This window comes from Phoca vitulina, unplaced genomic scaffold (assembly GCF_004348235.1).
Source record: "Phoca vitulina isolate PV1807 unplaced genomic scaffold, GSC_HSeal_1.0 scaffold1, whole genome shotgun sequence".
NCBI classification, from domain to species: Eukaryota; Metazoa; Chordata; class Mammalia; order Carnivora; family Phocidae; genus Phoca; species Phoca vitulina.
In genome coordinates, this window is record NW_022589704.1 from 108,501,236 (window position 1) to 108,524,532 (window position 23,297).

General features: G+C 45.0%; 1 protein-coding gene across 3 annotated transcripts; it reads right to left on the reverse strand.

The window, feature by feature from the left end:
• On the reverse strand, window positions 1-22,955 carry AMMECR1L (AMMECR1 like). 3 transcript variants are annotated; one of them, XM_032412748.1, is made up of 9 exons: window positions 22,443-22,955; window positions 20,792-20,901; window positions 11,945-12,389; window positions 8,336-8,446; window positions 7,910-8,024; window positions 7,165-7,255; window positions 5,317-5,413; window positions 4,309-4,384; window positions 3,527-3,608 (listed from the first exon to the last, which is right to left on the reverse strand). In XM_032412748.1, the coding sequence occupies exons 3-8, from the start codon at window positions 12,349-12,351 to the stop codon at window positions 4,357-4,359; spliced, it is 849 nt and encodes a 282-aa protein (XP_032268639.1). In that variant the 5' UTR covers window positions 12,352-12,389; window positions 20,792-20,901; window positions 22,443-22,955; the 3' UTR covers window positions 3,527-3,608; window positions 4,309-4,356. The 3 variants fall into 3 exon arrangements, with proteins under 3 accessions (XP_032268626.1, XP_032268639.1, XP_032268633.1); XM_032412742.1 differs by having other exon boundaries at window positions 4,309-4,362; window positions 22,443-22,954; XM_032412735.1 differs by lacking the exon at window positions 4,309-4,384 and having other exon boundaries at window positions 1-3,608; window positions 22,443-22,953.
• Between the last annotated feature and the right edge of the window lie 342 nt (window positions 22,956-23,297).

The window sequence follows — 23,297 nt, forward strand, 5'->3', positions numbered from 1 at the left end:
TTTTTACCCATTATGATTTATTCTCTACAATACTTCGTTAAAGAGTTCAATGATTTGCACTCAGAAGTTATATAGCCAAGAGGCAACCAAGTGTAATACAAAGAATTGGTCTGAAGTCTTTGCACTGAAGGCCATACAAAGTCTCTTGCTTCAGGGAAGTAAGAATGAAAATAAAACGAACACATAGCTCCCTAGGCTCCAGAATCTCAATAGAAAATAGCATCAACAGTTAGTGAAAGTGTAGGTGTTAACATATGGAAAACAGGTCTTGTGCAAAATATTAAAATTAACACCCAGGACTTCTGTATAGATGATTTTTATTATAAACAATAAAATATATGTAATGTCTCAACTACAAACCTTTCATGTTGAAAGGGTCTCTAACATGAGTTGCTTTAATATTATGAAGCAAAAAAGTTTAAGAACCTCACAGTGGAAACAATCCAACACCGACAAATCCTAGTGATCAAGGACATTCTCTTTTAGTTAACGTAAAACAAGGACAATTCATAATTACAAAGAGAATGTCCTAGCTGTGGGTATTATGAGACAAGCCAACTTTCCAGACCAAAAGGCACTCACAGCTAGGGATGAATCAAACTCCGAACTGAACCAGCCAACGTGGGCTGGTTCCTTAACAGCAGTTACCTACTGTTCAGCTTGAGCAGCCCAAGGACAAAGTAAACACCAAGCAGAAAACATTCCCTTCTTTTCAGACCTGCCACTCACACCACCTGTACTGGCCACCCTCATCACTGCTTTGGTCAAGCACGTGGAAGGCAGTTCAGTTCCAGTTCGGAGCTGTCATCTCCCTATGCAAAGCTGCCGCATGGATGATCCAAACTTAGTATTTTTTTCCTGAGAGCCACCTGCCACATGTCTTCTCGAGGTGACCATGACCGTACACTTCCAGACCGCTTCCTGACTAGGCCCCATTCAGGACAGACACTGACCGTGGCATTCCTTATGGGGCCAAATAGTTTTCCTTGGTCGACTCCTGAGCCCCCCCGACAAAGCCAGAGGGACTTGAGCATCTCCATTGCTGGACTTGTATGGGAGCATGAGGGAATGTGCAGGGAGTAAGGCTTCTTCACTCCAAAACCTCTGAGCCCACTTCAGTGTGGTGCTGGGCTTAATCAGCCCAATTCTTGTGCACTGATTTTTTTTTCCCCATTTCGTGGGTTTTATATTTTCTGTTCATTTTCTTAAATGGCAGGTATCCTACCCCACCCTCAATAAAATAAAAAACATATTATACATTGGGGAAGACAAATAGGGCAACATTTCTACAAGAAAAAATAGGCTTGAAGAGCATGGCACTGTAGTAAATGCTTGCATGACCAGTCTCACTGAGCGTGCTCAGGGGTGAAAGTTTAGCACCAATTTTTTTGCTTTTTTTAATCTTTAGAAATTAAACACAACTTTTAACACAGAACACTTGAACAGTAATGAGTGTAGCCCTATGTATCAATACTGTTGTACAAATTGGAGGTGGGTGGTTTAGTCCAGAGCTGACCACCCTGACATCAATCCATGGCACCTAAGAGTAACTATCGTCACATTTGTTTGTTAACAAGACATTTATTATTCTCAGCAGCAGGAAATCACGAAACAATCCCTTCATCTTCAAAAGCTTTTTTTCATTAACCTTGCAAGGGAAAAGTGGCAGGATGCGAGAACGCAGCACAATGGTTAAGATAGGGTGGTGCGGCCTTGGCCTGGGCATCCTGAGGTCAGCCCACTTCCCTTGCACATTTCGTGTCCTCGTGAACAGCAGAGGACGGTGCCAAGCAAATCTGCTCCCTCTCATCCATTTCTTCCAAGAAATGAGACAGCAATGCCTAGAATGGCATGTGTGTCGTTTCTTGGATTATGCCCCTGCTCCCCCTCCCCCATTCCTGGCAGAAGAAAACTCAACATTTCTTCTGATTTGGATATTTGCCCATTTTGGAAAGCCACACCATCACCACATAAACTTCAAAAAATAAATTAAATCAAAACAATGGTGTTCACCGGATTGACACCCAATCCACTTCAAGAGTTCTCTAAGCATGTTGTTGAAAACCAGTGTATCACCCTCTGGGTCCTTTCTTCCAACTGGCCACCTCTTCCTGTGAATCCTTTCAGCAGTGCCTCTGTGACAATGTTTCCAAAGCATCTTCCAAGTCCCCAACTTCTATGAACTCTGCCACCAAATGAGGGAAGAACAGGCAAGAGGGAGGAAAAACTTGCTGACAGCTATTTGGAATCAGCAACAATGGAGAAGGGAACTATGCCACATGAAAGTCTGAATGACCTAGAATAAAATGAGCTATTTGGAACTTGGCCACGGTGGGGTGAAGATTCCCAGCATGTTAGGCAAGATAAAGATTCATCTTGTTTAATTACACAGCTTTGTTCCAAAGTCCTGGAAAGGACTGAAAGAGCAACAGTCTTCCCACTTCTCCAGGCAAACTAGACAAAGGAACTCCTCTGCTTAAAGGTCCCTCAGGATGTCTGCCTGAAAACAAAAACAGCTTGGAGACCCTGGATTCTTTCCTATGACAACGTGTCCTTCTAAAGCCCAACCCAAGTGCTTGTTGGAACACCTATGCCTTCTGAGAACCTAGATCCAGCTATAGGCACTGCTACCAGTAGAGGAGTGAGGTAGCCGGGTGGTAAGGAAGAGGTCTCTCCTTTCTCACTGCATGCAGCGATGATTTCGGGACCTCCCATGGGCATCCCAGTCCAGTCCTCAGCAGGCTACACCACAGAGCTCTGTTCAATACCAGGAGACGCAATGCAGGAAGAGTGCCAGAAAATCCAACTGAGAGTGGGATGAGAATTAAAACCTTCGAGGCTAATTGAGCAATGAGATCTGCAACGCCATCCAAAGGGCTTCCGATTTTGGTGTGGGTCTCTGTCCAGGAGCCTTGGAGGACTCATGGTGCCCACGTTCAACCCTAACATGGCGTCCACTTATGAAGCATGGAGGTTGTGATCAACTCTTGGTATGCAATAAACTGGAAGTTTAAAAAAGGAATTTAAAACAACCTAAAAATGTTTCTTGTTGGTCTCCGTTGCCCAGACTGCCAGGGGAATACACCTACTTGATCTGGGGAGGCTGTAGGGGTGTGTGTGGGGTAAGCATTCATGGACCACCAATTCCGGCTTCCACTGTGTGGCCAACACAGAGGCGGCAAATCAGCAGTGGCACCTGCATGCCAAGGGTCTTCTGAACCCACACGGTAATTCTCACTAGTCATGGAGGAGCCCCAATCCAACGGAACCCCATATTGAGGAAAGGCTGAGATAAGGCTTGGGCCCCTCAAGTTCTGTTTCATTCAGTATAACCCCGCCCCCCCTCAGTCAGCTGAGCAGACTTGGCAACGGAAGCTAGCATCATAAAATGGTGCAGTAATAGAAGTAACTGGACCAGGAAGAGGAGGCATCTGCTCCAATGATGTCATAGCCATTGGTGGCCACAGGGGGGTGGGACTGGTCATGCAGCCGTGTGTCAGGAGTAATGATTGTAGAGGGGCGGGGCATGAAGAGTGCCATTCTGGAAACAGTGCTGTCGAGAAGCAATATACTCTGCATAACTGATTGTCACCTTCTCACTTCTGTACCTGTATAAGGAAACAGGAAAGGGTATTAGGAACCTCGAACCCTTCGTTTTGTAAAGTCACTCAGCAGAGAAAACCAAAAGCTTATTCCACATTTTGAAAGAATAAAATGGAAGACCAAGAGCAATCTTACTTACAGAAAATGAAAGACAGCACAAGAAAACAATGTTGTTATTACAAATGAACAAGATGAAAAAGCACAATCACAATTCACCCCTGAGAATGTATTTTCTGCACATCCCACCTTTAAACACTACTTATCAGGCTGCTCTTAAGCAATCTGCTACTGGGGTCTGGATGAAGAATGTCAAGGTCAAATTACACGGGTGGCAGACTGGAAGATGGCTATACCAATGCCCAGTGCAAACTGCATGTCTACTGCATAAAATGTGATAAATTTGACAGAAATGCAACCTCAATTTGCAGAAAAGCAACAAACAAGTTATTTATAACTAAAAGGGGCACAGATACCTAATTCTGGGTCAAATTCTGATGAAGCAGGTTAAAGGATCCTGGGGCTATATAGGACGGGTCTCAATTCCCAGATGAATATGCCATATCATATCACAGGGTCATCAGAACAGAATTCATAGCACTTTGGCTTTGCTCTGGAAAGAGCCATGAGTCAGGATGCGAAGCATGGGGTGTTACAAACCTATGGAGCCTACTACAGACCACAGGAGCTGGGTGTGACAATCCTTACCCAGAGCCATCTCTTTCCCACTGTAATCACTCCTCCACTGCAAGGTGATTATTCCTGAATTTTGACAGGGAAATGGCTGTTCAAATAAATTATAATAATAATAGTAATAATAATGCTTTGTATTTGAAGTTTTTTTCTTTTTTTTTTGGAATCCAAAGCATTTCAAAAACACTGGGTTATCTTCCAAATAGACCTGTGAGGTTAGTATATGATTATTCAGTATTTTACAGATGAGGGAGCCAACAGAGGCCCACAGAAGCCCACAGAAACTAAACCTCTCAGTGTTTCCGATTTCAGTAGGGATGGCAAGAGAACTGACATCTACTGACCACCTATAATTATTGCCTGGCCCTAGGCTAGAAATTCTTCATACATTACCTTACCACACTCTAAAACAACCCCGAGGCATTACCATTCACTTCTTACAAACAGGAAAGTCCCTCCTCCCCCCTCAGAGAGGCAGAGTAAGTAACTGGCCCAGGCCACACAGGAAGGCAGTGGTGGAGCTGGGATTCAGACCCCAAGTCCGTGTGCATTCTACTACTTGAGGCAGCCTCCCCCAAGGAGAGGGATGTTTCCTTGTAACTCTGCGAAAAGCACTGTCTCACTATCCTGTTAACATGCCACCTGTATCCCCTGCCACCTGACTGCATGTGACTTCAACTGACCCTGGACCTCTGCGCTGACAGCCTTCGTTCCTGACCTCAGTCTGCCCCCTTAAGCCTCCCAAGCAGTGGGTCTGGTGAAGACATCCACCACCTGATCATGGCCTAAACTCTGCTCTGGCTCTGCCGTCAACTCTGCTGCAGAGATGCCCAGGACGCTGGGAAGTCTTTGCCTTTGCTGCCGCTGCTTCCTCCCAGCTTAAACCTGACCCATACCTCTTTAGTTTAAGTTTAGGGACATTAGCAGAGAAAATTTTCTTTTCATCAGCCCTTTCCATCAAGGGTATCCTCCATCCAACCCGAGCTAAATTAAAATGACAAGGAAAATGAGACAGTGGGTTACCTGGTAAGTTTGATCGTTTTTCTGAATTCACTGGTAATTGGAGCCTTAAAGCCACCTTTCCTGAGCAAGGAGTCTATTGTCTGGATCTGATCCCAGTCTGAGGAAAGGAGAGGCACACTGAGGTCAGTGCACGATGACACAAGAGTAGGGTATGTTCTCACACGGCAAGAAAAGAGAAGCAGCCAGGTCTGCTAGGGTCAAAGGGAGCCCTGGACACTGGCCCCACATCCCTAGAGCCCCATGTGCCTCACTGACATCCAAGTAGAATCGGAGACATGAGATGATAACCCTACATACACCATAATGGCTGTCCCCAGGCCCCCTGCTCCTGTCTTTCCTGTCAGATGTGATCCCAGTATAATTATCTAGGAACAAACATGGTCTCAACTTAAGACTGGCCTGCTGGCCTAGTGCTGGTAACCAAGGCTGTTCTGTGAGAGGAGAGAATTCAAATTCTGCAGCCTGTATTCCTTTGTGTGGCCTTCCTTTACTTTGATGATTTCTAGGAGTCCTGTTTTCTATTACAGAGAACTGATAGCAGGAAGGAAGCCAATCCTTCATGAAGGACAGGAAAGTTATTCACACATACATCATTGTGTTGTTCCTGCACATTTTTAACAGATAAAACCAAACACATCAAAACTGAAAACCAAAGAGAAACCCCTAAATTACCCCCCAATTTTTAAATTTTGCCAACCAACTTTCAAACGGCGTAAGTAATCTGATTATCTATCCGTTATCGCCATATCTCACTATTAGGAAATATTTATGGTGTCCCTTCTTGTACAAAAATGTTAGACTTATGGCTTCAAAGTGGCTAAAAGACTTCCTTTTTATGCCACATCCACATGGCTTTTGGAAAAAGTTTAAACACAACCATGATGGAAACCAATAAGGCAATCACTCTCCACATATTTAGTTCATTGATACACTGAACTGGATATTTCTATTCCAGGTTCATACCCAATAAGTACTGTGTGTTTTACATGTTATTTTCAAAAACAGAGAAGAAAGGAGGGAGGGAGGGTGGGTGGGTGGGACGAAGAGAAGAGAGAAAAAGAAAGAAAACTGGGTTACATATCACAGAACACACAAGCAACACTGGAAGGTATTCTTCCAAATATTCTTTTAAAGAGAAAACCTACCCAGCCCACCTCCTACCTTTATTGTCCCATTATAAAAACTTATTACCTACTAAGTTCTTAAAAAAAAAAAAAAAAAAAAAAGATTATGTCTTGCCTTTTTCCAAATATAACACTGTTTAAAAATTAATGACCAGGGCGCCTGGGTGGCTCAGTTGGTTAAGCAACTGCCTTCGGCTCAGGTCATGATCCTGGAGTCCCGGGATCGAGTCCCACGTCGGGCTCCCTGCTCAGCAGGGAGTCTGCTTCTCTCTCTGACCCTCCCCCCTCTCATGCTCTATCTCATTCTCTCTCTCAAATAAATAAATAAAATCTTTAAAAAAAAAAAAAAAATTAATGACCAAAAGTTCAAAACCCACGGATACGGGCAGCTTCCCTTTACAATGGACTCCATAATATGGTCCAGTTGATTGCTAGAATTTTGCTACAATTACCACTAGTTTTGGGGGCCAAGGAATAAAACTTTTCACTGAGAGGAAGTGAAACAAGGGGTTGACTAAGGGAAGTCTTTACCCCTTTTCTTCCCCAGCTCCTGCATTTTTTGGGAGTTTATTTCTCATTCTGTAAGACTTTGATAGACACTAAGAGGAAGAAAGGCACTCATTCTTTGTTGCAGTTGGGCTGAACGACAATACACACCACTTCCCTGCCTTTAAATGGTGACACTGTGAATAGTAAACACTGAAATTCCATTTGTCAAACTCACCTTGTTCCTTAGCAACCTCAGGTAAATATGTGGCTGTACGTTTGACACCTTTCTCATTGATGAATTCAATTCGAATCCCATGGACCCCTACCTACAGGAGAAATAACCAAATAAACAGCATTTACTTACTCTAATGGAACTTCAGGCACCCACATTTCATTGACACTGTCCCCTGACCAGCTTGATCCAAGTCTGAGAAAAGGAGAACCTGCTGCTTTTTCATGACTAACTCTTTGCCTCAGGTATAGAAGCCAAAGTAACTTCAGCTTGAGGGAAGTGGTGAGCCCACATGTAGCCATCTCTCCGAGTATGAGGGTTGTAGAAATAAATTCTTTCAATAGCTCATCCAATAATCTTAAATATTCCACCTTTAATCTATTCAATTAAACATACCACAGGGTTTTGATCTAGGCTCATGACTCCTCACAACAACTTTTACTCAAGGGCTTACCAAGAGGGATCTGGAATGCTCTCTTTATCCCCATTATCATTTCCTATTAGATGTGGGAGAAGGCTATGGAACAAGAGTGGACTGGGAAGACACAGGAAAAGAAGAAAGACTTCACACTTCTTCCTACTTCTAAGATCACCGCATCTTTCCTGTCACCTATGTGGCCCCCAATTGCTTCCAAATTCAGCTTTCACATTCTTATACCCTCTCTCAATGAAGGAGATACATTACCATGTACTAACCCGAACCCAAATGCAACGAGAGATGCAGAGTTCCAAATGCGGCTGTTCTCACCTCCCAGTCCAGGTAATCACTGGCATCCTCAAAGTTAGTAAGGAGGGAGACAGAGCAGAAAAGTTTAGGCAGCTCCTCTCGGGTCAGGGGGGGAAATCGGCTGTCCTTAAGTGCACTGGAGGGGGACAGAAAACATAAGTGAGGCTGCTCTGGAGCTGGGAGCCAACATTATGTGCCCGAATATTTATGAATCCTGAGCTATGCAGAGAATATTGATTATCCATCAGCACTAATATGCTAAAAATAACTTGATGCTATTAACTGTCTACACTTGAACTGCTAAGTGACTGACCAGATTAAAGCCCCCATACTCCCTGATTACCAAAAAGAGAACACTCAAACTTCACCACTTAGAAGAAATAAAGTCAGGCAGTTGTTTTCAATTCTAGCCAATTTATCTACAGAGCTTATGTCTGGTGTCATTACCTGGTTAACGTGTATTCCCTGAGTCCTGAATGAAGATTCATGGCTGAGAAGGTCCCAATGCAGCCACGAAGCCGCTTGTCCCGCCCTGTCTTCCATGTCACAAAGAGCGGACTACAAAAGCAAAACAAAAAACATTCTCCAGCCCCAAATCAATCATGGATAGGAACAAAACCTTTGCTTTTGCCCCATTTGTTTCTGTTATTCCCCAAAAGGACTGTTTTCTGAATTGTGGCTATCTGAAGGACTCTGCCTTTCTGGCAATTGTGTGGTCTCTGGATGGAGAGAGAGAGGAGACCGCAATAAGACAGTGTGAAGAAAGGAGCTCTGTGCCGCCCTTCCTGTGATCCTTGCTGATAGTTTTAATTCACTTTGACACGTTTGTGCTACTTTCCTTTTCCTCTGCCCAGCACTCAACTTCTTCTAATTTTCCAAGTCTTTCTCCTTTTCTTTACTCCATATTTAGGAGTGTCCACGTTCCCCAGTTACATCCTTCAGGAAGACACTGGGCCTGCATACCTTCTCCCCATTCCCTAAACCTCGCCATTGTTCCAGTAATTATGCCCCTCGTCCTGCTCATAAATGTTCGGGAAAAGAAAAACAATGCAATGTCTCCGCAAGAAAGCTCGTCATTAGAAGTTGCCACTTTCTACTTCTAGGCCAAAGTCATGCGTCGTCCTCGTCAGGGTACATCAGACTGGTGGTAACAGAATTTTTTATAAATAGGTTACAGAGCTATCCCTTCATCCTGGTATTTCCTCTATACTCCTATGCCTTTACTTCTCATACTGAGCAAAATACCTCTAAAAAGCAACTTACACTTTTAAAGCTGTCTACTTTGGTCACTGTTATAAAGCAGATCTGCTGCCTAGCTTTTCTTTCCACTGAACACCTGAACAGCACCAAAGTTACTGTCCCAAAACCTTCTCAAAAACCCCTCAAGAGGGGCGCCTGGGTGGGTCAGTCATTAAGCGTCTGCCTTTGGCTCAGGTCATGATCCCAGGGTCCTGGGATGGAGCCCCGCATCGGGCTCCCTGCTCCGCGGGAAGCCTGCTTCTCCCTCTGCCTGCTGCTCCCCCTGCTTGTGTTCCCTCTCTCGCTGTGTCTCTGTCAAATAAATAAATAAAATCCTAAAAAAGAAACCAAAACAACCAAAAAACCCTCAAGAATGCCATTGTCTGCAGGATGGAAATATAAGCCCCTGAACACAACAGCCCATTCCCTACAACACTGCAGCCACCACCCACTCTTCCAAATCCACACCCCTCTCTTGCGTGGGACACACCTGATCCCATTAGGATCAAGGCCTAGAATCTCCACCTGTTTTTCTGACCATGATATCCCATGGCAACACTTCCCTAAAAAGTTAGCACAGTTCTCTGTATGTTCTCTCCTCTGACACAATCACACAGGAGTAACTTCCCCTCTACTTCTGCCCAGACAGTGTGCCATACACATTATTTAGCTCTGTGTGTGTGATTTGCTAACTTGGTAAGTCTCCCAAAAGTGAGGACATTTTCTTCATATTCTCTCCACTCCCTGGCCAGCAGGGCTATGCATTGCTCCAACATGGCACTAACAGCTGAGGAATGAATGATCCTAGGTCAATGAATGCTCCAAAAGCATCTCTTCAGTGCTCTTTTAAAGCCAGTTCAGGGGCACCTGGCTGGATGGGTCAGTGGAACTGTGACTCTTGATCTCAGGGTTGTGAGCTCCAGCCCCAAGTTGCATATGGAGATTATTTAAAAATAAAATCTTAAAAAAAAAAATTATCAACAACAGCCAAACTACGGAGAGAGCCCAAATGTCCACTGACTAACGAATGGATAAAGCTGTGGTACGTATTATATACAATGGAATACTACTCAGCCATCAAAAAGAATGAAATCTTGCCATTTGTAATGACGTGGGTGGAGCTAGAGTATATTATGCTAAGTGAAATAAGTCAGAGAAAAACAAATACCTTTATGATTTCACTCATGTGGAATTTAAGAAAACAGATGAACATATGGGAAGGGGGAAAAGAAAAAAAGGAGAGAGAGAAGCTGTAAGAGACTCTTAATGATAGAAAACTAAAGATTGATGGAACGAGGTGGGTGGGGGAATGTGTTAAATGGGTGATGGGTATTTTTTTCAGGGGGAGCAGCAGAGGGAGAGGAAGAAGCCGGCCCCCCCACTGAGCAGGAAGCCTGACGCAGGGCTGGATCCTCGGACCCTGGGATCGTGACCTGAGCCAAAGGCAGACACTTAACCGACTAAGCCATCTAGGCGCCCCTATGGGTGATGGGTATTAAGGAGGGCAGTTGTGGGGCATCTGGGTGGCTCAGTTGGCTAAGCATCAGACTCTTGGTTTTGGCTCAGATCATGATCTCAGGGTTATGAGACTGATCCCCAAGTCAGACTGTGCTCAGTGGGGACTCTGCTTGAGATTCTCTCTCTCCCTCTCCCTATGCCCCTCCCCCTGCTTGCATGCTATCTCTACAATAAATAAATCTTTTTTTTTAATTTATTTATTTATTTTTTTTTAAATAAATTTTATTTATTTATTTGACAGAGAGAGAGAGAGAGACAGTGAGAGAGGGAACACAAGCAGGCGGAGTGGGAGAGGGAGAAGCAGGCTTCCCGCTGAGCAGGGAGCCCGATGCGGAGCTCGATCCCAGGACCCTGGGATCATGACCTGAGCCGAAGGCAGACGCTTAATGACTGAGCCACCCAGGCGCCCCAATAAATAAATAAATCTTAAAAAAAAAAAAAGAAAAAGAAAAAGGAGGGCACTTGTTATGATGAGCACTGGGGTTGTATTAAGTGATGAATCACTAAATTTACTCCAGAAACCAATATTGCACTGTATGTTATCTAAAATTTAAATTAAAAAAAGAAAATAAAAGCAGGAAGAAAAAAAAGAAGCCAGAAGAAGGAAAGAAGGAAGAAAGGAAGGAAAGAAGAAAGGAAAAAAAGCCAGCTCAGAGTTGTTTCCAATTCTGAGGAAGAAGAAAACACTGGCATGGATTACTTCACTTTATACATACTCCTTGTTTAAGTCATTGACACCTTGAGAGAGTCTGGGACAAATAATAGAGTCTTGAACTAAAAACAATAAAGCAGATTCTGCCATTCTTGGTGGGGTGCGAGCAGCCATGTGGGATTACTGATGAACAAAGCAAGGGGACCCTTATTAAGAGCATCACAGCTCCCACTAAATGCGCTCCTACTCCCTAGCCTGGCCCTCAGACACTTCCCAATTCACTTGGACTTCAACACCTGGGTCCACAATGATGTTATGTGTGGTCTCTCCACTCAAGAGGGTGAATCACGTACCCACTGCAATATAATCCAACAAACCAAAAGAAGAACCAAGAAGAAAATCCTAATTTCTACAACATTACCTTAAAAACAAGACCAGACCTCCTCCAAGTATAACCTGGACCTCTTACTGAATCCAGATATTGTTCTACATATTGTCTGGACATTTCTCATCATCCTATTCCCATTACCCTCTGCCCAAATGATGCTAAAGCTTTTTATAAGTGTCAGACCCTCTCAAGAGAACAACCCAAGAAAGACGTCATCATGCCTTTCTTACTGTCCCCTGCACCTGACCGATTTACTCACTAGGGGTCATTGGTGAATCTAGGAAGTCGTGGCTGTGGGAAGCCATAGAGGTGACAGTAGAGGACGTCAAAGCAGTAGCAGCACATCTCTGCAGTCACCACCAGATTCTTGGTGGTGTTGGCAGTTCCATTGGGCCGGGGAAGAGGGCTCAGCGCTCCCGATGCGGGATTCATTCGTGTAATGGGAGAATTTCCAGGTCCCAGAGTTAAGTCCGACACATTCTCCCGACCACTGCTGCCATCCACATGCTGGTGGTTTTGAAGAGGTCCTGAACTAGAGCTGGGGACAGTTGTGGACTGGTTCCCGTGACTGTGCGTTCCACTTCCAGATAACTTGGGCTTCTTGACCCCACAACAGCCTGCTGCCAACTTGGGCTCAAGTGGAGGAACACAACGTCTTTTTCCCATCCTGATTCAGTGCTGGAGGTCTGGAATGCTGCAGAACCCTGACCAAAAAGAGAACAGTTAAGCATTAATTCAAAAGGTTAGTTAAAAGGAGAAGACAAAAATCAAAAAGAAAGAGTCTATGTGGAAAGTCATCAAATTCTCTTTCTCATCCAGATCACCGGGTCACAAAAGGCTGCAGATCAGCATGACTGGAAGAGACCCTGAGCTCCAGACTATGGACTCCTAACCTTTTCCTAAAGAAGAACTATTTTTCCTTTTCCATAAAGCCTTATGATCACCACAGACGGACGCAGACAAGGAGCAGCCCCTCTTGCCCAGGACTCCCTAGGGCAGAAGGAAGGGCAGGTGGCAGCCACTGTGGAGCTGCACGAGGACATTTCAAGACTGCAAGATAGCATGGACCTGTCAGACTCTTCATCATTGCTGTCTCTACCTTTTATGGCCTCCAAATTAGACCACCGTATTTTTAAAGTGCCCCAGAGGAAACTTCATGCTTTTCCTTGTTAAGCACATCCTTTCAGCATTTTACTCATCACTAACCTAAATCTGTGTGATTTCAGCCCTAGACCTGAGTGAATACGAAAAGCAGTTAGCTGCCATTCTGAAAAGAGCACACCTTCCAACACAAAGCTCCCACCTTTCTGTCCTCACAGCTCTCATTCTCCAATGCCTTGCTCATTTTCTTTAGTTCTCTGAACTCACTCCAATTTCTACACATCTATCCTTTCAAAACCCCAATTCAAAAAAAGCTACAACCTAGTAGGAACCTTTATTCACACAAATGACCCAAGCTTCACAGGCCTTTTGTGAGGCAGCCATTTCTGCCCTGTCACAGCAAGGTAGATGCATGCAAAGCCACTCAGCCTAACAACGTGTGGCAGCGGATGGGCCAGGAAACCAGAACATCCCATCGGATGATGTGAACGGAAGGAAGGAATTTTTTTTTTTTACCGAATTTTTTTTCTTAAACAGCCTGAGGTAAAAACGGACAGTTATAACACAACCAAGAGCCTTTCTCTGATTCAATAGAATCAGGAAAATAGATCCTAGTTATTTCAATGTCAATAATACCAAAGTTTGTAAAATTCTGCTGACTTGAAAAAAGAACACTTAAATCTCCCTGTGATTTGGACATACAATTGCCTTTTTATTTTTTTAAACATAATTTGCCTTTTTACACACTGCTCTATAATACAGTATTTTGGTTGTAAGTTCTACAACCTTTTAAATCAAATTAGATATTTACATACCCATTTGCAAAGCCATTATTTCTACACAAACAAGGTGTCACTTTAGGCTGAAAGAAATACAAAAACTTACAAGTATTATTTAGGTTTTTTAAAAGATTTTATTTATTTATTTGACAGAGAGAGACACAGCAAGAGAGGGAACACAAGCAGGGGGAGTGGGAGAGGGAGAAGCAGGCCTCCCGCTGAGCAGGGAGCCCGATGCGGGGCTCGATCCCAGGACCCTGGGATCATGACCTGAGCCGAAGGCAGATGCTTAACAACTGAGCCACCCACACACCCTGTTTATGTTCTTGATATATGCTTATCCATAACAAAATACACATTTTTGTATTTAGGGCAACTCTCAGTGAGATGAAACTTGCTTGTAGCTGAGGAATAATAGCTTGTACACTTCAGTGTCTGGCTTGACACAGGCTTCTTTTTGAGAAAGCCTTAGGTACTTAATACAATAAAACCCCCAATGACAAGTTTGTTTCTGAGTGTGGATGTTGTCTTTCTTGTTTATGTTGTTAGAAGAGGGAGAACATCTTGGTTAAAAATGCTGCCTCCAGAGCCAAATGGAGTGTTCAAATTCTGGTTCCTCTGGGATCAAACTCTCCATGACTCAGTTTCTTCAGTATGGGAGTAACAATAGTACTTCTTACTTGCCTCATGGGGTTTTAGGAGAATTAAATTAGTTTAATATGCATAAAGTGCTTGAAACAGTGCCTGGTATGTGGTAGGTGGCAATATATCTAGCTGCTCTTATCACTTGGGTTCTTGTTCAACTGCCCCATTAGGATGGAAATCCCAGAAGGCCAGGACTCCGCTAGGCACTTAGCACTTAGATCAGTGCTTGCTCTGAACAGGTACACTTTAAACATTACACTGAATCCTCAAAACCATTCAGCAAGGCAGGCGATGTTACTATCATTTTACAGAGGAGGAACCTTGGGCTTAATAAGCAATATAACTTGGCCAAAATCACACTGCCACTAAGTGGCAGAGTTAGGGTTTGGACCACAGTCTGTCTGTCAGACTCCAAGGCCTGGGTCCTTCCACCAAGCCACAGAGAAGATGAGGCCTGCCAATAATATCCATTGGAGGGCGCCTGGGTGGCTCAGTCGTTAAGCTTGTCTGCCTGTGGCTCAGGTCATGATCCCAGGGTCCTGGGATCGAGTCCCACGTCGGGATCCTGGCTTGGCGGGAAGCCTGCTTCTCCCTCTCCCCCTGCTTGTGTTCCTGCTCTTGCTATCTGTCAAATAAATAAATAAAATCTTTAAAAAAAAAAATATCCACTGGATTCAGTCATTTCCTAAGGGCATGATAAAAAAAAATTACATTCAAGGTATACTAAAAACTAACCTAATAGTTCACAGAATCTTGCCAACAAAAATGGAGCGGGAGGGGCACTGGCTGGCTCAGCTGGAAGAACATGCAAGTCTTGATCTCAGGGTCCTGAGTTCAAGTCCCAAGTTGGGTATAGAGATTACTAAAAAAATTAAAAAATAATAAAATAATAAATAAAACATAGTAAAATAAAATGGCCTAAAAAAAACGACCTATGCCCAAAGCCAACATCTCAAGCCAGACCCTGAACATAATCAGTGCCCCTGCCACTGTCATTTGAGTCCGCAGAGGATGTCACTGGCCTCTTGCCTTTCTACATTGCACGTAACTGTGGGCAGTGGGCTTAAGACTCATGTTGTTGAATGAAGCAGGACTATCTCTGGAGAGCTGGAGTTTTAACAGGTCTCCAGAAAGCACCAAAGTTCAAAGCAGCAAAGAGAAGGGATGAAACACAACAGTTAAAAAAAAGAAATGTTTCCCCACTCTCATTACACCAAAGCATACCTGAAGGAAAAGCTACATGTCATGAGATGGCACCTCAGGTGTTCCTTAGCAGGTATCATCAGCTACTGACTGGTGAAACACCCCACAATGGAGCAACAGAAAGGATTTTCAAACCATGCCAAGGCAGGTGAAAATTCTGCCTAGGCACCACATACGGCACTGATCTGCAGTGGAGCATGATCACAAGAGATACCAAGTGATTACATTTAACAATTCCCCACACACTCCGAAATTATGATCTGAAATCAATAGAACCAACCCAAATCCTGTGGCTCCTTAGGCCCAAGCATTTCTCTGGAGGCCACTAAGCAAACAATTCAATCAATATTCTCAATTAATGACCAAAGGCGGAGTTAGAGACTTCTTGCATCAAAGTTATTAGGTATTTCTTCAAAAATTTGTTCCCTAAATTTAAATCTATAAAAATTTCAAACATAAAGTCGTATAGTATAATGGACCCAAGAACCAGTTTTAATAATTTTTAACATATGGCCAATCTTATTTCAACTATAGCCTACCTACTCACTCTATCTCCCCTCCTACTGAATTATTATGAAGACACGTTTTTAAGGGGGCCAATATTTTACTTATCTGTTGGCCTAAGGCAAATAAGTGACTTACAGGTGAAGAATGTGAAGGAAACAAGAGTGCTGGGAGTAAATACTTATTTAGAGTATCAACCCTGTCCACCAATTTGATCAAAACTTTCTCTTTGAGGGATGCCTGGGTGGCTCAGTTGGTCAAGCGTCTGCCTTCGGCTCAGGTCATGATCCCGGGGTCCTGGGATCGAGTTCCGCATGTGGCTCCTTGCTCAGCGGGGAGCCTGCTTCTCCCTCTGCCTGCCGCTCCCCCCTGCTTGTGCTCTCTCTGACAAATAAATAAAATCTTAAAACAACAACAAAACAACTTTCTCTTTGAAACTCTTTTAATCCTACTCCAACAGGGGCGCCTGGGTGGCTCAGATGGTTAAGCATCTGCCTTTGGCTCAGGTCATGATCTCAGGGTCCTGGGATCGAGCCCCACCTTGGGCTCCCTGCTCAGCGGGGAGCCTGCTTCTCCCACTCCCTCTACTGCTCCTCCTGCTTGTACTCTCTTGCACTGTCAAATAAATAAATAAAATCTTAAAAAAAAAGTGGGCCATCTCACCACAACTAAGCAGTCCCCGACTCAGCTCCCAGGACTGCCTTCCAATGACCAAAGAGACGCTGGTTTCTCCAACAGCTGGGCTTTTGAGAGTACAGCCTACGAGACCTCAGAATAGCATTTCAATACAACAGACTAACCAGCTAAAAACAAATTACTCCTAATGACATACTCCACCTTTTCTAAAACTGTGTGTGCATTTGTTCTCACCCTTCTCCCAAACCTCGTGAAAACTATCAACAATGGTACTTTGATATAGGAGTTCCTGAATGGATACTATGAAGTTAGTTCATCTGAAATAATTGGAATCGGGTATAAAAACTCTTCCTTCCTCTGTGGGGAAGCTGAGCAGTGCTCTGTTGCTCTGGGCTGGGTGGCTTACCATGCCACCTCAATTCCAGACAGTGCTCAATTCATCAACCACCTTTATAAATACATGTTATCACTGAGACCCTTCCAAGTCTTCAGCTGGTTTACTCTTTCAAAGTTAAACTCAAGGACCATTTTTTTTTTTAAAGATTTTATTTATTTGACACAGACAGAGAGTGAGCGCACAAGTAGGGGGAGTGGCAGGCAGAGGGAGAGGGAGAAGCAGGCTCCCTGCTCAGCAAGGAGCCCAATGCAGGGCTCAATCCAAGGACCCCAGGATCATGACCCGAGCCCAAGGCAGGTGCTTAACCAACTGAGCCACCCAGGTGCCCCAAGGGCCATTTTTTTTTTTTTAAGATTTTATTTATTTATTTGACAGAGAGAGAGAGAGACACAGCGCGAGAGAGGGAACACAAGCAGGGGGAGTGGGAGAGGGAGAAGCAGGCTTCCCGCAGAGCCAGGAGCCCAATGCGGGGCTCGATCCCAGGACCCTGGGATCACGACCTAAGCCGAAGGCAGACGCTTGACGGCTGAGGCACCCAGGTGCCCCAGGGCCATTTTTTTTTTTTAAGATTTTATTTATTTGAGAGAGAGAGCGCGTGAATACATGCAGGGGGAGGAGCAGGGGAGAGGGACAAGCAGACTCCATGCTCAGCACGGAGCCTGACGTGGGGCTCCATCCCAGGACCCCGAGATCATGACTTGAACCTAAATCAAGAGTCAGACACTTAACCCCCTGAGCCACCCAGGCGCCTCTGAGGGCCACTTTAAAAGCCAGCAGCACTGATCTCATTTTCCTACCGCCTATCTACTTTAGACCAATCAATGAGAATGAACAAGTTAAAACTGGATTTCCACCAGAGGGAGACAATACCTGTATTTCCACAAAAGCTGGAGAAGTAACAGGAATCACAGTTTCACCTCTTCCTTCAGGACCTCCTAACCTAACATGTCAAGTATAGTGAAGCATGTTTATTGTTGAAAAAGGCACCACACCCTTTACCTGACATGCAACAGTCAAGATGTCTTGACCTTCATTAGGGTCCACAACAAAAGATGGTAACTCTACCTCCCTCTGTGGGGAAGCTGAGCAGCGCTCTGTTGCTCTGGGCTGGGTGGCTTACCATGCCACCTCAACTCCAGACAGCACTGAACTCACTACCTTTACTCGCAGAGGCTGGGTGGCATTGTGTTTCTTTTCACAACACCTAACACAGTGCCCTGCATATAGCATACATGCCAACAATCTTATTTACAGATCTCCTAGTAATTTCACTGAGGTTTGTCTTTTTTAAAAAGAATGCTTCTGGCACAAACTAATCTTTAGATCTTTGGTTCTACTGTGAGGTGCCGACTGTGCAGTGTGTTGGAAGTTGAAGGCAACTGAATTACGAGTATGTGTTCTTATTGACAATGTCAACTCTATTCAGCCCAAACCAAGGAATGGTTTAATTCATGGCTAAATGGATAGCCAATGTGGCCAATTCATTCTAAAAATTAGATCAAATATCCCTTAAATTAACTTCTTGGTTTGATTTATGCTTATAGCTGCTTTCTTTGCTAAAACACACCAGTCACTGGTCAGTCCTGGACTTAGCCCTGGGTGGTATTTAACTTTAGACTGGCTCAAGGCTTTCCTTTGACAGGCCATACCCAGCTTCTAAACTGTACTTGAGAAATTTTTTTGAATGACGGCGCGCTTTAAGAGCTACCCACTGGAATATTATTTGCCTGGGAATTTATTATTTCAGGAGTTAATACAAATGATATCTCATAAACTGCTGATGTTTATAAAGAAGGTGTAGAGACCAGTATTGAGGGGAAGATATGAACACACCCTGATGGATCTGGCTGGCTGGGCAGGATGGCCTTCCTCCCTTGCTGAGGGTCCCTTTCACGCTCCTCAAGTTCACTGACATCTTCACAGAGCAGCTCCCATCATCAGAGGACAGAGCCTAGGCTCTGGGATTACAGTCTAGGCTCAAATTCTAATTCTGACTTGTCATGTACTGGCTACGCAAACTCAGGCAGGTTGTCACATCTCTATGGACTTAAGCTCCCTATACCACAGAGGATTATTTGTGACCATTCAATGAGTAAGACATGAAAAGCATCTAGCATTTCTTTGGCACATAACTATTATTTATTAAAGTGTCTGCTATTATTAATACTACCACTATGGAAGGGTACATTATAAAAATAACATAGCTTAAAATTCTTACAATTTCTAGAAAAATAAATGCCCTCATAATAAAATTCTATTAAGAACTACCTTGTAGTCTAAAAGATCATATTATTAAAGTGAAATTATTACTCTAATGACCTTGATGCTTTTCCTCTTTGCAGAGCAATGGCTTCTAATAAATCATCCACTGTGAGATGCCAGAAAATATTAAGAATGAATACTGGGCTGTCTGAGTTGTCCACACTTCTATTCTACCGGAGTCCTCTTAAGCTTACATACACTAAAATGAGATGAAACTAAGTATACTATTATTGTAGAAATCTTGATATATACTAATGGAACCTCTGTGTCAAAGTAGTTAGATTTCAAACAATAACCAGATTAAAATAGCTAGAAAAGCCTGGAGATGAAAAAACAAAATCTAGATTCACCTTTTGAAGATAAGCCTCAAAACAACTTATTGGGGAGCATGACCTTCTAACAAATAAATCTGGGAGGTAGGAAAGAGGCAAAGAAAAAAGGAGTCTCTGCTTTTTTTTGTTATTACGTAGTGTCCAAATGTCTGTTCAAATCAAGCTTTATACAGAAGGGAATGGGTTGTTTCCTTCGTGATAGAGAATTGAACTGAAATTCAATTTAATAATTATGTTGCATGAGTAAGGAAATGGCACCTGAACTATAATTCTGGCCTACTTATGTAACTATTCCAAGAAATAGTCAGATGAAAAACCCACAAACATACTGGTAATCATTTCAAATAATCACTATTTTTGAAACCTCAACATTACAAACATACACATATCCAAACACACACTGTTTGAAAAATTTCCCTGCAAAATACACTTGATCTTAGGCTGAGAAGTGATCCCCGCAAAATACAGATCTACCTATATAACTGCTTTTTAAAATTTACAGATTTACAAAAATGCACAGAACTATATATTCTCATTTCAACTTAGCTTAAAGAAAAACACAGAAATCAAAAGTTTTGTTTTTAGAGTCCCCTCCCTTTACTATGTGATCTATGGCAAAGTGCCAGATATTTCTGGGCCTTGGTTCTTTCATTTGTAAAACGAAAATATCTGTCCCCTGTTCTCCTTCACAGAGGGATTGTGAGGCTCCAATAAGATGTGAAGCACTGTGAAAAACACTATCTTACAAGTGTTAGCATACCACAATAAGCTCAAGGGGACGCAGCTGTAATAAAAATTTTTCCAGAAAATAGTATCACTATAGCAGATTTAGGGCAAAATGTTCCAAAAATCTCTGAAGATTATAACCATATGGAAGAGACCCAATAACTGACCTTGATCAGGAACTGCATTAACCTTAGAGTTTTGATCTTTGGTTGTCTTAAAAATGAGTAATTTGGGAAGGGGCAGGAGCCAGACCTTATGTACTAAAAACATAAAGGATAAGTGTAATACTACACCACTTTCTAATGGAATTATGGAAAATAAACTTGTCTTTACGTATTTAAATTACTTTAAGAGAGCAAGTAGAAGGAACTTCATCAACGTTAGAACATTAGGACCTTCTCAAGGAAGCAGAAAAATACAAGTGAAAAAGTAAACCTACACCCTAATGTCCTAGCACAGGGCTAAAACCAGTAACAGCAACAAATCCTAAACATTCTAAATATGTCCAAGGTAATACTCACTGAAAGCAGATAGTTTGTATTGCCAGGGGAACAGCTATAACAGAGGAGGAGAGTTATTTTGTCTCTGAAATGAACTTTCTTCCTTCTGATTCCATTCCTTCTTCCTGTACCTAAGACAGAAATGCAAGTGCAGTGAATGAACAAAATCAAGGCAGTCCAGAGGTGAGATACGGTTTCTGAAAAATTACAACTTCATCAAGCAATTTCTAGAAAAGAAAGAAAGAAAACAACAGCTAGAAACAGGCTCTCCCTACTACAAAACATTTCAAAATCTAAATATAAGGTAGCAATTGCAGTCCCATGCACTGAATCACCTCATCCTTGGCGTCATCACCAAGAAGGGAGGACACTGAGGATCAAAGGTTTTATTGAACCTGAACATGAGACACACATTAAAACTTCCTCCACCACTAATTTAGATCAAAACTTGCTCTCAGGCCAAGATATACCATTTCAAGGCTCTCCACTGGTTTCAGAATACAAGCATATTCCCAAATCTTCTGCAAAGATGGTGCTGAAGAATTACTAGACAGCATGCCAGGGTCCTGAGGAGGACAGGCCATCTTGTCACCCCAGGTGGAGATGATAATTGGTGGTAAGAGTCATCCATCCTTACTATTAATTTTGCATAAATCTCTTCATAATCTCTTCAACAACTTCCCCCACCCCCCCAGTAGTAGAGTATTAAGCTATTCCCAAAGATGTAAACAGGAGACTCCAAGCCCCACCCACACTATCCAAGGAGAGGACAGTGAAAGAGGATAGGCCCAGAGGGATAAGGGTAAGGGAGTGTGGCAAAGTGAGGAGTTCAGATCAGGACAGGGAAGGGAGGAGGGCGAGGAATGAAGGGCAAAACCCACAGGCTGGGAGGGAGAGAAAGGCATAAAACCCAAAGAGTTTAAGGTGGAGAGGTAATGGAAATGGGGCTATGGGTGGATAAGGAAGCAGAGAGTGAGGGTGGGGCTGGGAAAAAAGAGAAGAGGAAGAAGAGAAAAAGCGTGCGCGTGAAAAGAGAGTTAGGCAAGAAAAGGACGAGATAGAGTGGGGAAGAAGAGGCCGGAGCAAGAGGGGGCAAAGCAGCCAGAGAGAAAGGTGAAAGGTAAGAAAAAAAGGGGGTAGGGAAGGAGAGTACGGGACCCTGGGGGGGGGGGAGAGTTGGGGAGACGCCAGAGCGACGGGTAGGGCAGCGAGGGCCGAGCCGCGGGGGTGGAATCCAGACGCCGGGCGGGGGAGGGGGCGGCGGGACAGTGGGTGGGGGCCGCCAGGCGGCGCCGGAGACCACCAAACTTTACATAGACCCGAGACCGTTTCCTGGAGGGCGTGCAGAAAGGAGCTGGAGCCTCGCCTGGCCTTGCCTCACCTCACCTCGCGGCCCAGGGCAGGGGCGTCCGCCTACCCCTCCCCAGCAATGCCTCCCGACCCCCCTGCCCTCCGTGGGGACACGCGGCCCGCAGGCCCCGCCCGCCTTCTTCCCCCGCCACCCGGCAGCCCCTCCCCCACGCTGCCCCGGGACCCTCGCCGCTGACCCCAGAGACCCCGTCCCGGGCCCCTCCGCTCGCCCTGGGGTGAGGAGGCCCGACACCACCCGAGGGAGGCCGGGCCCGGCGGGGAAGGAGGAGGAGGAGGGCGCGGCGCAGCGCGAGTTTCCCACCTTTTCTCCTGGCCCAGACGCAGCTGGGGTGGACGGGACCTCTCGCGCTCTGCCTTCTCCTCCTGCTTCATGGAGCCATGCGCCTGGGTGGGGGCTCCCGAGAGAAGCGGGCCCGCGAGCGGGCCGGACGCGCGGCGCGGACGGGGCGGGGCGAAGAAGGCCGGCGGGCGGGCGGAGGAGGAAGCGACGGGGCGGCGGTGGCGGCAGGGAAGAACTGCTAGAGGTATTCCCCGGGCAGCTGGAGGACTGAGTCGAGCCGGGACCCGAGTCCTCCAGTATCCCAGCAGCCACCGGAGGCAGTGAGGTAATGGAGGAAGAATGTAGGGAGTCCTCCAGTGGACCACACGCCCTCTAGCGAGCCGCGAAAACCATAGAGATCCCGGAGCCGCCAGAGCACCGCCCCGCTACTGTCACGTGGCCTGAGCCCGCGCACTTTATTGGCTGGCGCCGACTCTACGGGGTTGAATTTAGAGGGCTGATTTCCATTCGTGGAGCCGAATCCCAGGCAGTTGAAATAAAAGGGGAGACGCGGAGCGGATACGGAGGCGCGGGTCGGCGCGGCTCATGTCCGAGTGCTATATGTTCCGTCCGCTCAGCCGCCAGCACACGGTCGGCCGGCGCAGTGCACGCCGGGCAGCTCGGCCTCTGCGAACGAACGCGGAGCGCGCCGGGAGATTTCGTGCGGGCCCGGGCTGGCAGCATTGTCGGCGCCGGGGCCCTGCTGGGGTGCCGGCACCCTGGTGGGGTGCCGGCATTGCCGCCCGGCCCTCGCCCGCCTTAGCACCCGACACCCAGCTGCCCACGGCCCTTCTCTCCAAGCGTCCAAGCCTCATGTTGCCTCCCGCGACCCGGCCG

What these genes read in the sequence shown, in the direction of transcription:
- AMMECR1L (XM_032412735.1), bottom strand. Translation starts at nt 12,351, where the DNA reads ATGGGAAAAAGACGTTGTGTTCCTCCACTTGAGCCCAAGTTGGCAGCA. An exon ending in AGATTCACCAATGACCCCTA is followed by an intron (nt 8,447 to 11,944) that starts GTGAGTAAATCG and finishes TTGCTTTTGTAG; the next exon opens with TCCGCTCTTTGTGACATGGA. An exon ending in TGAGGTTGCTAAGGAACAAG is followed by an intron (nt 5,414 to 7,164) that starts GTGAGTTTGACA and finishes TCCTTTCCTCAG; the next exon opens with ACTGGGATCAGATCCAGACA.